This window comes from Gasterosteus aculeatus, chromosome 2 (genome assembly GCF_964276395.1).
Source record: "Gasterosteus aculeatus chromosome 2, fGasAcu3.hap1.1, whole genome shotgun sequence".
In the NCBI taxonomy this organism is placed as follows: Eukaryota; Metazoa; Chordata; class Actinopteri; order Perciformes; family Gasterosteidae; genus Gasterosteus; species Gasterosteus aculeatus.
In genome coordinates this window covers 24977927-24994557 of record NC_135689.1, presented here as the reverse complement: position 1 = coordinate 24994557, position 16631 = coordinate 24977927, and the positions used below count along the sequence as shown (strand labels likewise).

The 16631-nt window shown below is 42.8% G+C and overlaps 1 protein-coding gene across 2 annotated transcripts in view; it reads left to right on the top strand.

The window, feature by feature from the left end:
* The first annotated feature begins 1170 nt into the window (after positions 1-1170).
* The window catches only part of plch2a (phospholipase C, eta 2a), a 123593-nt gene continuing 108132 nt past the window's right edge, over positions 1171-16631 (top strand). The window contains exons 1-2 of one of the 2 annotated variants that reach the window (XM_078087691.1): positions 1171-1307; positions 11897-12348. In XM_078087691.1, coding sequence (XP_077943817.1) covers positions 12195-12348 — 154 coding nt within the window. In that variant the 5' untranslated portion in view covers positions 1171-1307; positions 11897-12194. Of the gene's footprint in view, positions 1308-10488; positions 10858-11896; positions 12349-16631 lie in introns of those variants that run through there. The other variant, XM_078087690.1, reaches the window with a different exon arrangement.

Sequence of the window (16631 nt, the reverse complement as noted above, 5' to 3'; positions counted from 1 at the left end):
TTACATTACCTTATATCACGTTACATTATATCATATTATATTATATTACATTACATCACGTTATATTACATCACGTTACATTACATTACATCACACGACATGCCATTATATTATATTATATTATATTACATCACGTTACGTTACATCAGGTTACATTACATCACATTATATTACATTACATTATATTATATTATATTACATTACATTACATCACATTATATTACATTATATTACATTACATTATATTATATTAGATCACGTTACATTACATTACATTACAGGCGAAGATAAACTCCCTTTTAACTTGTCCATATGGAACAAATAACTTTGGTGTCATCAATGTTCTTCTAAAGCAATAAGGTACTTCAGGCTGTACATTATCGTCCAATAATGGAGCAGTTCGGGGTGTTGTTACATTATTGAAGATAAAGTACAGCCTCGAGTACCTTTATTGCTTTTATAATACGGTTACCAGCGAAATTATAATTAGTAAGTAAATAGCTGCTTTCAGCACAAAATGGTATTAGCCACCAAACGTTGTGTAACGTTATCTCACATCTACACAGTAGTGTAGGGACAAATAGTCCCTGCATGCATCGCTCATGACGTCCACCTTAAATATCCCGTTGCAGAAGCTCGCATTGCCCCGAACGATCACTTGTGCCGTTTCTGGGTTTTTCGGCGATCACCACCGAGCTAAAAGCTGCAATGTCTCCTAAAGGATGCCGCGTGTTTCTGCGTCTTTACGCGTGGACGCACTGGTTTTAAAGGTGCCCTTAAAGGGTTCCCTAACACTCACACAATGGTTTGAACCTACTCGTTACTCAGTCAACAATGCTCTGTTTAAATCCAATTTCACAACACGAAGGTTGCGCATTTGATGGATTATATCAACACAACGATGTTGTATGATGGTGGTAAGTTGCAACACGCGGTTTGTATGAGCCACTGTGCACGTTGCTGCAAGGCGCCCTTGTCCCTGTGTCAGTAGGTTAGTTACACTCATTCATTCACAGCTCTGCTGTGATCTGCCCGGAAAGTTGCACAACCAGTTTCCTTTGTCTGTGCGGTGCGCGCCGCCAGAGGCAGCCAGGTATTCTGTGACCGCTGGGGAGACCATCCCGGTACGAGCCCACAGCGCGTCCCACCAGGAAACTGAACTTTGAGCAGCCCGTGAGGAGGAGGAGGAGCTTTTCCCTTGTCCTCTTCAGTCGGGAGCTACTTGTAAATGGTTGCAGAGGGAGGTGGACAGGCCGGGTGCACTAAACCGCCAAAGAGCACGCAGCAGGAGTGTGCGCTTTCCACAGGTAGGCCGACTGTATGTGTTGTGTGAGCGGCTTCAGGGCATCAGCCCAGTCGGGAGGACCGGGTAGGTACCTGTTTGTGCTTCAGAACGTCCCCTCGCGTTGCACCAGGCCAGGTAGGGAAGCCTGTGTGCTCCACTGTGTGTTGGATGGATCAGGTGCAGATTACTCACGAGCTGATAACAGTTCAGCGCTTCGGCTTCCAAAGCACAGCTGCTTCTCATCGGGGGGCTTTTAGTTTACTGTACTTTCAACTTAAATTATATTTTGGAGCTGATTGTCTAAGATCTGAATTATTTCCCTTTGGAAAATATTTCAACCCTTTCACTGGCAATAAGATTATTGACCCTGTTGGATTCATATCGCCTCTAATGCAAAATCACTCAACTCAAGTCTTTATTTGTTTCCAAACCTAAAACACAAAATATACAATATATAAAATATGCGAGTTACAAACATACACATAGAACTAAATAAAGGGGATTCATGTGTGCGTGAATGTTACATTTAAGGTACAACTATTGTTAGCACTTACCTGTTTTATCATGTAGCACTTTGGGATTTGCTTAAATATAAAATGCATTACAAATTATTATTATTATTACAACAATTCAAAAGTTTGGAATCATCTTTACATTGATAGTGACAGTGATCACTGTATTATCAGTCATACTAAATGTATTATTTAAGATTTAAAATAGTTTTGGCACCAAAAGAAGGAGAATGAAATTATTATTAGTATTATAATGTTATTGGTCCACGATGGTGCATTTAAATCCAAATATAATATAATATAATATATTTGTTGAGCCCATGTATGTTTGAAGACGGGCAATGACCTGAATTAGCTTCTGCTCCGAGGGGTCGAGTCGCTGCTCTACGACAAATAGTTTCATTTATTGCTGCTTATGAAATGTTAATCGAACCGTAGTGAAGCTAAACTTAGTTCACAATAAGGACAGGAGCTGTTTTAGTGTGTGCGTGGGTGTCAGGAAGTTTGTAAAGACACATCCTTAAAGAAGAGACACACACACACACACACACGCACACACGCACACACGCTGCAGATGAATTTAGGCGACACCTGCTGAGGAGACACAAAGCAAGTTATTTCCAAAATAACCTCAGGCAACATCTGTTTCAGCTGCAGTGTCAAACACAAGTCTGTGATTCACACCGGCACACACACACACACACACACGCACACACACACACACACACACACACACGCACGCACGCACACACACACACACACACCCGCACACACACACACACACACACACACACGGTTCCTCTTGCAAACACATGCATGTGTTTGCATGGTTTGGATGCAAGGAGGTCTTGTCAGGTGCTTTGAAGGCCTTGAGTGAATCCTTGAACTGCTCCCTGAGGCTCTGGAGACCAGTGGAGCCTTTTTTGTGCTCACGTTTTGACTTAGTGGGAAACTGATCTCTGACAATATCAATGGCTCAGTTACATCAAAGCGAGGAGGGCTATATATTGATTTCAATCCCCCCCTATTTTGTATTTGGGGTTGTATATACTTATGACTTTATAAAGAAAGTTCAATATTCGGCTCATTAACTCATTGAGAGTCTTCAACAATTTGTTAGTTTTGTATGTGTCTTGATAACTTTGGGGGTGGCAGTGGGCTTTGGAGTGAATTCTACTTGCATATAGTCTGAAACTAGCAGTGCTGGCTGTTAAAAACATGCAGGTTGGAGGAAGGAAGCTCTTTGGTTCTTCTGAGTGGAGCTAATGCAGAGGTGTACTAAAACTCTCTACATGCTGCATTTAGTCAAACAGACCATACAAGTAAAGGTTTGGTGTTTGTTGCCTGCACAAGCTTTTACATAACCAGATTCAGCTTGTATTTCATTCTTACTGGCACCTGAAGCTGCCCCCCAAATCCACCTTATTGGAGCAAAGTTTAATCCCAACGTTGGCGCACGTGAAACCCCTGACATGAATAGTTTTGTATGGTCTTGGAGGACACTGATGAATAATGACATCCGACTAATTAGGGTGCAGAAAATCAGAAAATGAGTCCGTTCGGCGAGACAGTTACACATGGACTGTTCTGGTGGACTCGAGGTAATTATTCCATGGTGCTTCTCCATGTACTATACTGCTCAAGTTCCTCAGTATATTCCAAACCTAGTGCCAACCAAGATGCCAACATCCATTTCAACGCCCCATTGTGAAGGCGGAGAACAGGCAATGGCCCTCACTTCACCACCAGCGCTTTGGTTTCCTCCTCACACAACTACATCCATCAATCTACCTGGGTTTGTTTTGGAGAGGCCACCAACATCTGGCCTTCATCCTCTCTTCTTCATGAGTTGTTGCAGTGCGATGCAAATACAGGCGCAGAAAGGGAATTCTACAGTTTTATGGATGCGGTTTATTTTTTACAACTTGACATAATGTTAATAATGTTAATTGAATAACATACAATAATATTTGATTGAATATAGTCCTAATGTGTCTCAACCAACATCAGTTAGTCACAAAGTTTCCCACAAGCGGTCTGACAATTTCCGGGAACATTGGAACATTTTCACATGTTATAAGTCCTTCTGGTAAAACAACATTACATAAAATGATAACAAACATGTTTCAAAATAGGGGGAGAGAGATTGATTTTAATATGATACTGCTGTTAAATGTGGGGAAATATGTTGTTTGCATTGAAATTAAGGTATACCAATATACCAAATTCATGCATTATAGACTCGACATGTGTTGCAGTTTAGATGTTGTCGCGACACAGACACAGGGTTGTCACGGGATTTGTAGTCTTTATTAGAAAGACTGAATCTCTCCAAGGCAGATAAATAAATACGACTTTCAAAATGATCTAGAACACACTTTTTCCAATAAATAGTTTAGGAGCAAGTGAGGCTACAAAAACGATCAAACAAAATTCACTCCACTGTAGGAGGAAAACAAAAGACTTTCACCTTCAACAAAATAGCAGGTGAGCACTCGTCTCTTAACAAAAACCCTCCTTAAAACTGGAGGCACTATGAAGGACTATGAACACAAAAATCACTCCTTACTGAGGAAACAAAAGGCAATGAAAACTTAAACCATTTAACTAAATTATGCTGCAAAATCGTACAAAACGAAAATTACTCCCTTGGAGGAAAACAACTTGGTTTCTTAGGCCTCTTAGACAAAGACGCAGACTATTAGTACATGGAGGGCAATGGGGAACAGGTGGACACAATGGGGAAGACAATCAGACTGGGGACACATGAGGAGGGTGAGTGACCTGAAACAAGAGGAGAGTTACCATTTCAAAATAAAACAGGAAATGGTGTGTGACAGATGTCTTCTCATGTCTAAAGGCAATTTACTCCTCATGGGCCCTGATGAGCAGCCTGAGAAAACAAATGAAACAGCAGAAAAGGGCCGTGGCAGCGCACCCACTCTGAAAAGAAGAGATGTGGAAGAGAGTTGTCAACAGATGCGTTTACAACAAGATATTCATTAAAAGCAGGGATCGCATACTGCACGCGTGTGCTTCAGCTGGCAACGCGGGTAGACAGTGCACAGCATGTGCCTCCGGGGGCTTAACAAGCAGCATGTGAGGAAGGGGAAACAAAGCCCAAGGTAGCGGGTGGAAGGGTCAAACGAACAGTGGACAGCTCACTAAGATCAAGCATCACCCAAGTGTTGCCAGTCACTTGTCTGTTTGAATGTGTGAATTTATGTGATCTGTCGGTCAGTCAAGTTAACGTAAACCAGGATGTTTCTTAGTGATTTGGTTGCCTGTGGACACAGAAGTTTGTTTTTAGGACACATTGTGAAAACTGAGAGGGTCACACAGAGCACCAGATGTAGTCTGGTTAGTTTATTACCAATACCAGTCGGTAGGGACACACAATGCTTTAGTTTTACGCACAACACCACAGGAACACGACAACACAGAGAAGTAAAACATCCCTGTGTACGGCTGATTTAATATCAACTGTTATTAGCGTGTGTGAGACCTACAGAAGCTCATTTGATGAGGAATGGTTGCTATGTGTACTGCCCTCTAACTGAGACATCCTCCATCATCAGCACTGATGGCCTCTTGAGAAAGGAACAAGTGACACCACCCAGCAGCCAGTACGTAACAAAGCACTGAGCGGTGCAATTATTAGGGCTGAATTGTTGAATTACTGCTGCAGCACCTCTAAATAAAAGTGACAGCACGATGAAACACAACAAAATCCCATTTACATTCTTTCTTTGAATATGATGGAATTCCAAAAGAAACTCCTTCAGTCTTCTTGACCTTTTCATCTTGCACTTCGTTGCGAGTCACGTTGACCTTTTCCGATGCGGTGCCCACACTGCCAGCGGTTCTGGACCGTTTGGGTGACCACACGGACAGGAAACCACATCTGACTTTGAAATGAGCCGAGGGATAACTTGGGGTAAGGCCTCTGACATCTGGAGAGGGATTTTAAAGTTGCTGTTTTTTGTCCTTTAGAGCTTAGAGGTTTTACCAAGCTGTAATATCTTCTGAGGTGAATGTGCAGAAAACAAAAAATGAAGAGTTTTTGTTTTTAGGCATTCTGAGAAAGCAGCTGTGCTATCGTTGTCAATGGTTACATATGTTAGTAATGAACGTTGCTTCACTGGCCTGCATGTTGGTCCCGGTTTCTTGCTTTTTGCCTGATTTTCAGTGTGACTGTAAATGCCTTTAGCCCGTAGACTGTGTAGAAGAAGTGGACTACATTGCGATGTCCCCAGCAGATTACAGACTGATCTCTTGAAGCCACGATTTCAGCGCTTCCGATCTCCCCATCTTGGCTTACCAACGTTGCGATCTTGGAGTTTTATATTTGGAATGTGCAGGAGTGGCGCAAAGACGGCATGTATGCCCCTACGTGTCAATCATAGTAAGCCCACCCATAATTGACTAAATGGACATCTGCATGGAAGGACAATGGACTCAACCATGCCCTGGTTCAAGTGAAAACCCTTTCCTTCATGGACTTCCAAGCAATCAGACTTTTGGGAACTGGAGGAGTTGCCCCCTGATGGTTAGTTGAGGGATCTGCAAGTTTTAAGACACTTCCACGTAGGTTTCAAAGATTTGGACAAAATCCATGTCCGAAGAAGAGATATTTATTGACGTACTCTTTGTCTTGTCACAACTTTTTAAAAATGGTCATCATCAGATGTCATTCGATGTAACTTGCATTGACAAGCAGCGCATGTTCTCTATCTTCAATGATGTTGATGATGTCATTCTTTCTCTTCCATCAGTTCTGGCAGGTCATGCAGGGACGTTGGTGTGTTTGAGACAAATGGAAGCCTCCGATGTTATTCGTTGTCGACCAAACTGCAGTTAAAGAATAAAAGCGTGTCATCCGTTCTCTGGCTTGGACACCAAACAGCACGTTTGGCACATTTTTCTTCATCTGGTTTCATCAGAACGAGGAATACAAGAAATGTGTGTGTAAAATAAAACATGTGACAAGCTGCTGGCCACTGTGTTAGCCAGCCTGGCAGGTGTGATCATGTGGTGTGTGGTTTAATGGGAAAAGCTGGGTCTCTGTCCAGTTGTGCAGGCTAGTTTTTCAGCGATTCTTGGTTTTCAGTCACAGGGCATAAAGATCAGATACAATCCCGTCTCCCAGCAAAGTATCTGCTTTTTTCGTATGATTTATTCTACACAAAGAAATGGTGAATAATGATATCATCCTATTTAGAACATCAATATTTTAAGTGCCATTCCTTTATTTGGCCCTGATCTTTAAAAGGAAGCCCATGTTGTGTACAGAACTGAAAGGCTTCAGCGTCTGGGCACCATTATTAAGCTACATTTCAAAGCAATTCATTCATTCCATCTTTTAGATAAATGGAAATCAGGCGATGGTCGATGGTCGCCAAAAACTTTAGGTGACTTCTGTGCACCACGTGCATTCACCCAGTACTTTTTAATATTTTGCGTGGGGCACGTTTTTTGAGGACCGTGCAGCTAGAACAGTAGTGTTTTGTCCCAAGTGAAAAGCTAAATGACATCAGTGAATTTCATGGTAATCTGCTTGTTATATTTACTTATACGTCTCGCATAAAATATCTGTGTGCTTGTCCTTCTTAACATACTTACCCCCCCGTCGGCCACCTCCAAGAACGGTCCGCGAAATATCGTCTAACATGAAAATGGTCCGTGGGGTAAAAAAGGTTGATCTCTGCTATAGAACATATTAGGGGGGACCAATGGAGGCAACATTTGATAAACAAGACAAAAGGACATTTCAATGATCCGGGGAACACCAAGTCAGCATTCATTAATCCCAATCATGGAAAGGATCATGCCATCATTTCCCACTGTGGTCTTCCGTGGACATCCGGTCAACCAGTCTCATCGTGCAGAAATGTTGAGCTTGTGTTTCTTTTCTAATCAATTTGGAGGCACCAAGTTCTGAACTTTATTTCTCCTTTCAACCTTTCATCCAGTGCAGATCATCACCCTTAATCCTTTCACAATAAAGTGCGTGGATTTATAATATTCCCAAGCCAGTGTTTTGTGTTGTTTGTTTGTGTTGTTGTATGTAAGGGCCTTGACATTTGAGAGCTCCTTTGACCACATCTTCAGCAGATTCCAATTGGAATCAACTTTGCACCTTTTGCCCGCTTGGTAGATGAAGAGAGTACAAAGGAATAGCATCTGTCCATAAAAGCTGCTTAACAAAAGTCTAATTTGCATGTTAATACCATAAAGTTGAAGTTCATGTCAGTGAATGAATATCAATGGTCTTTATTGTGCATCAGTGCTCTGTCACCCGATCAGCACAATGACCAGTAAATCATAGTGTTTAGTCACATTTCGTTATTTTGGAGTGTTTTGGGGAAGAAGAGAAACGAGCTGGTATTTCGTGAGTGTGTGATCAGGTTTATGTCCCCACAAGATGGACAAACCACACGATTCCTCGCTGTCCCTGAGCACGGAGGACACAATGTGTGGACAGTCCAAAGCAGCGGACGCCATTGTGCCTGTGTGGGTGGGGGTCACGGGGGTGTCTTGTTACGGCACACACATTTAGTCCAGCTGGTCTGCAGCTTGTCTCCAACTCACTGAACTTAACGTATCAGGTTCTGCTCCATTTTACCGAATGGTCCACATGTGTTTGACTGTAGAAAGTAGAACTGGTGCTGAGGCCAGGCGGAGACTTAATGATGTCAGCGTTAATGTTAGATTAAATATGCAAATGAGACATCATCTGATCAAATACAAACCCTCTGCAAAAGCCTCCAGAATACAGATACAGTGATTGTGGAGCGTTTGGTGTATCTGGTGCCCTTATAGTGGAGATTTTCATTGTGGCAATAACTTTTTTATTGAGTAATTGTATTAAACATCCGACTCACTCATCATTTGTTTTCATGTTTGTCTGTACGATTGGTTAGTAATTAGTAGTAATTGGTTAGTATTAGTAGTAATTCCAAAAAATGAAATAAGCTAATTGAAACAGAGATGAAATAATACAAAGGCAGAAGAGGGAATACAAACAGAAAACAAATAATAATGATGATAATCAATGTAAGAAAAGTAGAAGTAGTATATGGAGGCCAAAACTCACTATCCCAAATGCTGCTTTTACTCAATGGGCTTTACAACCTGCACAGCATACAAACTACCCCCCCCCCCCCCCCCACACACACACACACACACATTAGCAACCTCTTAAAACCGAATGTAAACCAGACTTTTCATCAGCAGAGGATAACACAAACGTGCTTTCCATGCATGAAACGTGAATGAGGCTCAAACTGTGAGGTGGATTTTATTTTCTTGCCACTGAGCCAGGTGCTTTCCCGTGGCACAGTGGGACGTCTATAGAGTACAACAGAGTACACTATGGACCTGCTCTCTATGGAAAAGTCCTCCAGATAACTTGGCTTGTGGTTTTGACGCGTGAAGAAGCTGAATTGAAGGCGATTGAAGCGTGAGGTTGTGTCTCTGCAGCTGCATCACGCTGCTCTCACTGTCTCTCTCTCGTCGCCTCTTTGTTTCTCTGCATCTTTTGAATAATTCCCCCGCTGGGATGCAGCAGCCGGCCAGCAGGGCCGCGTTTAGCTTATTAGCAGCATTTTCTCTCGTTGTGAAACGCCCTGCCAGTTTTGCAGCCCACTACAGCTTAGATTCACAGTTTTACATCTCATATATGTGCAAAATCTATTGTGGTACCAAAGCGCTCAGCCACATGACTTTTTGATGTGTAAGTTATTCCGAATGGACTGCTGCATTCTTTATTTAGCTAACAAGGCCAAAGGGCCTATGGAGAATATACAAGTTTCTCCCTGATAGAATGTGATATCACATATCCTTTTTATTAAGGGGAACATGCTTCGTTTGGTGAAGAGTGTTCATGTTTGCTCTCACAGCAGTGTGTAAATGTCCTTTGGACTCGGCTTGAGGCTTTTGCTGTTGCAGAGAAAAGGGGGCAGATCTCCATCTCATGTGTACCATCTCATGGGCATATAAGTACTACACTGGGAAATAATGCATTTCTAATTACACAACTGCCTCTTAACCATCAACACACAGTTCCCTCGTGCACACTGGTCCTTCTTCATTACACCCGCCTGAGATATTGAGATTACATCATCAAAATATTGGATTTTAAGTTCCACTCATTCAACTGTTTTGTAAAATGATATTACAAAGTCCATTTCTATTCATGTTGGTGTTTTGCATTCCAGATGCAATGCATTTGGTTTAATGTTATCTAAAGTTTTGATTTAATGCAATTAGACTTTTTAGTTTTTTTTTATTGTGGTTTCACTTGATTATCAAAATACGACTTCATCCTGGTTTCTCGGTACTGAACATGACATTACTGGTGGTGCACAGGTAAAACATTATTTTAGAGCAATTAACCTTGATAACAATTCCATTCATTAATCTCAAGTTACAAGTGTAAAATGGATACTTAAGATACCAAAACCTTACTAATAAAATGCAATAATCTCAAGTTACTCTGAACACAAAACACATCCACAACCACAGTTGAACCACAAAGTTGTTTAACAAATGAGACAAAACGATGCATTACATTGAATTAGAAAAGGAAGACGGAGGCTTTTTATGGGCGGCCGTTCTGCGTCACAGATGAGTCACACTTACAACATCGAGTACGAAGGAACTGTTAAACGTTCCATGTGACGAGAGGCCCTTCCTGGTCCGTCCCAACACGCTACTGGAAGCACATACCAGCTCTAGTCTCACACACACACACACACACACCCCTTCCCCCGTGTCCAGGTGTGTGTGTGTGTGGGTTTGACGCCAGCAGGCACGTGCCCAGACCTGCAGCTCATCTGACCGCCAACGATTCTCAGACGGTTCTCAACACGTCCCCCAGCCGGCCCACCTCGCCTAGCTGACTCCCCCCTCCTCACACACGCATTGTTCAGTGTTCGGCAGGGCGGCGCATCACATCCACAACCTTAAAGCTGATTTAAAGGAGCCTTTGGAGCCAGCGACACTTTTTAGGTGAATCTTTATGTGATTCTGACGTGAGTGACGGCGGAAGGCGTTAAGGTAAGGAAACAAAGGAGGTGAGGTGAGGTGAGTCTGAGGTGTGGAGGGACATGCCGGCGGCAGCCAAGCTGCATCCTACGCAGAACAAAGCAAATGTACAGAATGCCTTTTAAAAGCTTTGCCTTCATTTGGGAATCTCCTCCAGTTATTACGTCACCTGTGTTGTGATTCTCTCCACATCTTCTCATCTGAGTGAGTGTATCATTGAATGAGTGTGACATCCACAGCAGCAGCATCAAACCTGGGGTCCGGGGGGTCTGACAGAGCCCAGCGGGGGGGTCCCTTGCTGTTCTGAGAAGGACACGTTTACGTATAACACAAGCTTCATCCTCACAGTGTAGTGTAGCTGATTGTTGGCTAATGGAGAACTTTTGGGACCTCCACTTGTATTCCACATCAAGGTGTTGGTAGTGTAAAGCTTTCAGTGTGTGTGTGTGTGTGTGTGTGTGTGTGTGGTTGTCTTCAGGTGAAACTGTTACCGTTGAGTTGATGATGGGACTGATTGATAATTCAATGCCACAAATGTATAAAATGATATGTTAAAAATTGTCCATCAAAGAAATGATTTCTTGATAAAATTGTATTTTTAGCTACACCATTGTACACAACTATAAGTATATATCTAACCTCGAGTACTCCAAGTCTAGTACGTACTCCAAGTCTTATATATACCTTGATAGAAGAGCTTGTTTGTGAAGGATCCACGTAGGGTCAAACTGGTAGAGGTCAATGTCAAGTTGCTCCAAGCTGCTTCCCGATCTTCAGACTGTTCCGCTATCGTCTAAAAGAATAATTGTGTGGCAAATAAGTGTTGGATATCATTCAGTCATGTATTCAAATCAAACAACAAAACAGTGAAACAAAAGAATTATGAGTTTAATACTAATCACAATCTTTTCTTCCACATAGCAAAATAAGGAAATCTGGAGAATTCTTGTGCACGCAAACTAAATGTAGTATTGTCAGCAGAATATATTTGTGTGTATCCTCATCAACCGTGTGCAATGAAGACAACGTCTCTGTGTGTCCTCTGCTGTAGGTCACTGCGGCGGCTTTGGACCACGAGCACCAGAAGTGATTCCAATCGTCCTGATCCACCGATAAAATGTGTCACCGGCGGATCTTGCCGAGCATCTCTTCTGGAACAATCGTAGGAACTCTGGTCAAAGACGTCCTTCTGTGACCTCCACCACCTTGGAATATCCGATTGGATTGTAGTTTTAGTTTTTCTGGGTTAGGATTGTTCTGGCTGTTTGACAGCTCTAGATAGCAGCCGCTCAGTACCAGTCCACTTCCTGCTTGAGAAACCTGAGCGAGGTCAGTTAACGGCATCGGCCATGGAGGCCGTGGCAGCTAGAAGGGCCGTGGTGACCAACTCCCCCAACCTGTCCCTGAGGTCCAGGACCACCGTAGCGACGGACGGCGACTCTTTTGTGAGCACCTCCAGCCTCCTCTGTGGTCACTTCCTGTCCACCAACGCCATCAACATGGGTAAGTGTCTTCTTAATGGCGTTGTGGTGAGGTGTCTCGTATCATAGCATCTTCTCTGAAACCCGCTGTAATGTTGGAACGAGCCTTGACGTGATCGGACTAAAGCGCGTGGAAGCCGAGCTGACTTTGGTCTGCAAAGAGCCAAACTGGGTCTTCTACACAATTCTTTCCCAAGGATCCAAAGATTGAGGATTCAAGGCTCGTTGTCATGACACAACACGGGGACGCACAACCAAATGCTGTTTGGCCCTTTGGAGCCGCCGTCGAGAGAAGTCGGTCGAACTGAAGCGCTTTTGAAGAAACAGCAGAGGGGAGAATGTCAACAAGTAACAGCTGGTTTGTTAGACTGGTGGTCATGTGCTTCACTGTGTGACCTCCGATTTACTGCTGTCACAACTTACATATTATTCATGCACATAACATGCTGTAAACATTCTCACATAAGCTTTGTGACATTTTAACCCAATTTCACAAAGATTTCTCTTTGAGAACATTTGAAATTAGATTCAACAACTTAAACAAATCGCACATCCAACATATTTGTGTCACTTTAATAGTGTGAAAGGTGGAGATTTCTAATGGAAACGTAAGGCCTTCATACGAGCCGTTCCTGGACCAAATGATGACCGATGTTACAATGTCGAGGTCACGGGACGACATCAGGGACACACACACACACACACACACACACACACACACACACACACGTCACGCACCATATTCTCATTTCAATCATTGTAAATCGGTGATTTCAGATCACATGTTGAAGAGAGGACAACTTTCTGAGATGAATGGTTCAATTAAGGACACTTTATTGAAATGAAAAAGAAAAGACAGACACAAATGAGACCGATTTAACACTTTGCTTTTTGGTACATTTCACCTGAGAAGAAAACTACATGACATCTAAAAGAGATTGTGATTCGTATGGTTTGGTCCTGATGGATCTTCTCCATGTCCAGGATCTCCGTTTCTTCTCCCAACTGGAATCACTGTAGTGTGTAGATATTCACAGCTATTTGGCTTTGGAGGAGCTCATGGGTCATTTGATGATGTCAGAGGACAGACACAAGCGTCCTACTGAGCTGCAGCGTCCTGTTAAAGCTCTGCTGGAGCCGGACTGCCGTCTTTGTGGCTTGTTGATCCCAGGTGTTAATGTAGAGGCCACCCCCTTCTCACCAGGGACGTCTGGGTGGCTCCGATGGTGATGGATCAGGTGAGAGATATCTCCTACAGTCTGAGGGGAGAAATATGTACAAATATACATGAAAATGTTTAACCCTTCTCTTTATTTGCTGTGTTGCCATCCAACACTTTGGTGCTGTGGGACGTCATGAGGCTCTGGGTGGATTGTCTCACTGTCCCTCTCAGGGAGGCCTATGACTCCTCTGTCGCTGGAGGTGATCACATAAAGATGAGAGAGAATATGAGATCACAGCACGTGAGAAACACTGCAGAGACGAGGGGGCAGAACACGCTGAGTCAGGGGGCCGTGCAGATGAGGATGTTCTGTGTTGAGACGCCTTACGCGTGAGTTGTTCATTGTCCAGGTTTCTCTATTCCGTCGGCCAGTGCTCCGCTACTTCCTGCATCTCTCCTCTAATGAGCCCGTCTGAGGAAGCGATTGGACCACAGGGAGGCGCTGGATGGGCTGCACCAATGCTCAAAAGGAGCAGGAATCCGAGTGTTTAGCTCATTGCTTTCTTGTGTTGTTAAACCCAATGAATCCACAGTCCTGGTGTTCTAATACATTAGTTAAACTACCTAAATGAAACGCAGTAATACAATGTCAGCTAGCTGCATGTTGAAATGACAGACGCTGCGTGAAGAAGAGCAGGACTCATCATCAAGATCTCTAAACTTAAACATCCACGTCGGGCCCCATATTGTGAGTTTAAATGTAAAAGTGCGGAGCAGCTAGTGGTGTTTAACAGCTCGCTGGTTATTTCATTATTATTATTCATTGTACGTATTCAGGGAGTAAAGCTCAGCAGGCAGGTTCACTCCTCCAGTAGCTCACACAACGCTGTGTTCTTCATCACACTTCATCAACCTTTACATCACATCACATGTCACTTAGCTGACGCTTTTATCCAAAGCGACTTACAATAAGAACATTTCAACCATAAGGACACAATAATAATAAGCCGATGTACAACTCGCTGTAGATAAGAACCATTATAAGTCCAATGTAAGTGCTCCAGTTAGTTAGTGTGTTAGTGGAGGTAGAGTCTGAAGAGGTGTGTCTTTAGTCTGAAGATGTGAAGGCTCTCTGTGGTCCTGATGTCTTCAGAGACCTCCTTCCACCATTTAGGAGCAGGACAGCAGAGAGTGGAGATCTAGTCGAGTGTTTTGCTCTCAGTGAGGAGGAACAAGCAGTTTATCACATGCAGAGCGGAGAGTGCGGGTCGGGATGTCGGGTTGGACCAGGTCCTGGATGTAAGCTGGACGCCATCCATTCACAGCACGGTACGTGAGCACCATGTTTAGAACTGGATGAGCCACCGGTACCAGTGAAGAGAGCGGAGGAGTGGAGGAGTGAGGGAGAACTTTGGAAGGTTAAAGACCAGTGGAGCTGCTGCATTCTGGATGAGCTGCAGAGGTGGAATGGAGGTAGCAGGAGACCTGCAGGAGAGAGTTGCAGTAGTCCAGGCGGGAGAAGACAAGAGCCTGAATCAGTACCTTCTGAGTGAGAAGAGGACGTGTTCTCCTGATGTTGTAGAGCGTGTATCTACAGGATCGTGTTTTCAGTGATGGTGGGAGTCAGGGAGAGTCGGCTGTCGAGATAACAACACACATTTAGACATTTAGAATGTGTCCTCCTCATTCCCTCCGAAATGACCTTCTAACATGGCATGGCAAGTTTATTTGTATAGCACTTTTCATACACAAGGCAGACTCAAAGTGCTTCACATTATAACATTTCATACAATAAAGTGAAATAAAATGCAGGAATTAAAAGACAATTAAAAACAGCAAATAAAATTATAAATTAAAATCTTATTTAAATTGTTTAATTAAAAGCAGAGGTTAAAAGTGCAATGTAGGTAAAATTTAGCAGAAGGCGAAGCTGAACATAAAAGTTGTCAGTCTTGTTTTAAACGTGTCAGAGTTGGGGCAAGTCTTAAATCTTCAGGAAGTTTATTCCAGCTGTTTGTTGCGTAGTAACTAAATGATGCTTTCCCATGATTTGTATTTACTCTGGGAATCACTAACAGATGGTGTCAGAAGATCTTAGTGATCTTGAAGGTTTATGTAGTGGAAGCATATCAGTGATATACTTTGGCCCTAAACCATGTAGTGATTTATATGTGAGCAGTAGGATTTTGAAATTAATTCTCTGACATACTGGGAGCCAATGTAAGGATTTAAGAATTGGTGTAATGTGCTCACATTTTTTGGTCTTTGTTAGAACTCTAGCAGCAGCGTTCTGAACAAGCTGGACCTGCCTGACAGTTTTTTTTGGAAGACCTGCAAGAAGACCATTACAATAGTCTAGCCTACTAGTTATAAAGACACGTACAAGTGTTTCTAAGTCTTGAGCTGACATGAGCCCTCTAAGTCGTGCTACATTTTTGAGGTGGTAGTAGGCCGATTGTGTTACTGATTTGATGTGACTCTCCAAGTGTAAATCTGAATCCATAATAACCCCCAGATTTCTGGCTTTATTTGATGTTTTCAGGGACAGAGAGTGAAGGTGTTGGGTTACTTTAAACCTTTCTCTTTTAGCACCAAATACAATGATCTCAGTTTTGTCTTCATTTAGTTGTAGGGAATTTTGACACATCCAGTCTTTGATTTGCTCAATGCACTGGCACAGAAGATCTATGGGGCGATAGTCGTTTGGTGATAGCGCTACATAGATTTGGGTGTCATCAGCGTAGCAATGGTGGTCACTTTTATTTTTTTGCATGATTAGTGGGAGCATGTAGATGTTGAATAAAGTCGGGGAGGGGGATCATTAGGATTCAGCTTCTTTTCAATAATTCAGTACAGGAGAAGTATGTTGAGTTGTTTCTTTACACATTCTTTACCCCCCCCATTCCTCCCGACTCTCTGCTTCATTCAGAACCTCGACGAGATGCTCTGCAAAAGGCAGACAAAGCCTTAAACGTATTTCCATCAGACCTCTGGTAGTTGAAAGGTGGTTTCTTCCATTACGTTGTCCTTGTCAGTGTTCATTTTGGCAGCTATTTTTGATTTAGTCTTAGTCTTTAGACGGAAAATGCATATTAGTTTTAGTCACATTTAGTCATTTTAATCCTTCTTAGTTTTAGTTGACG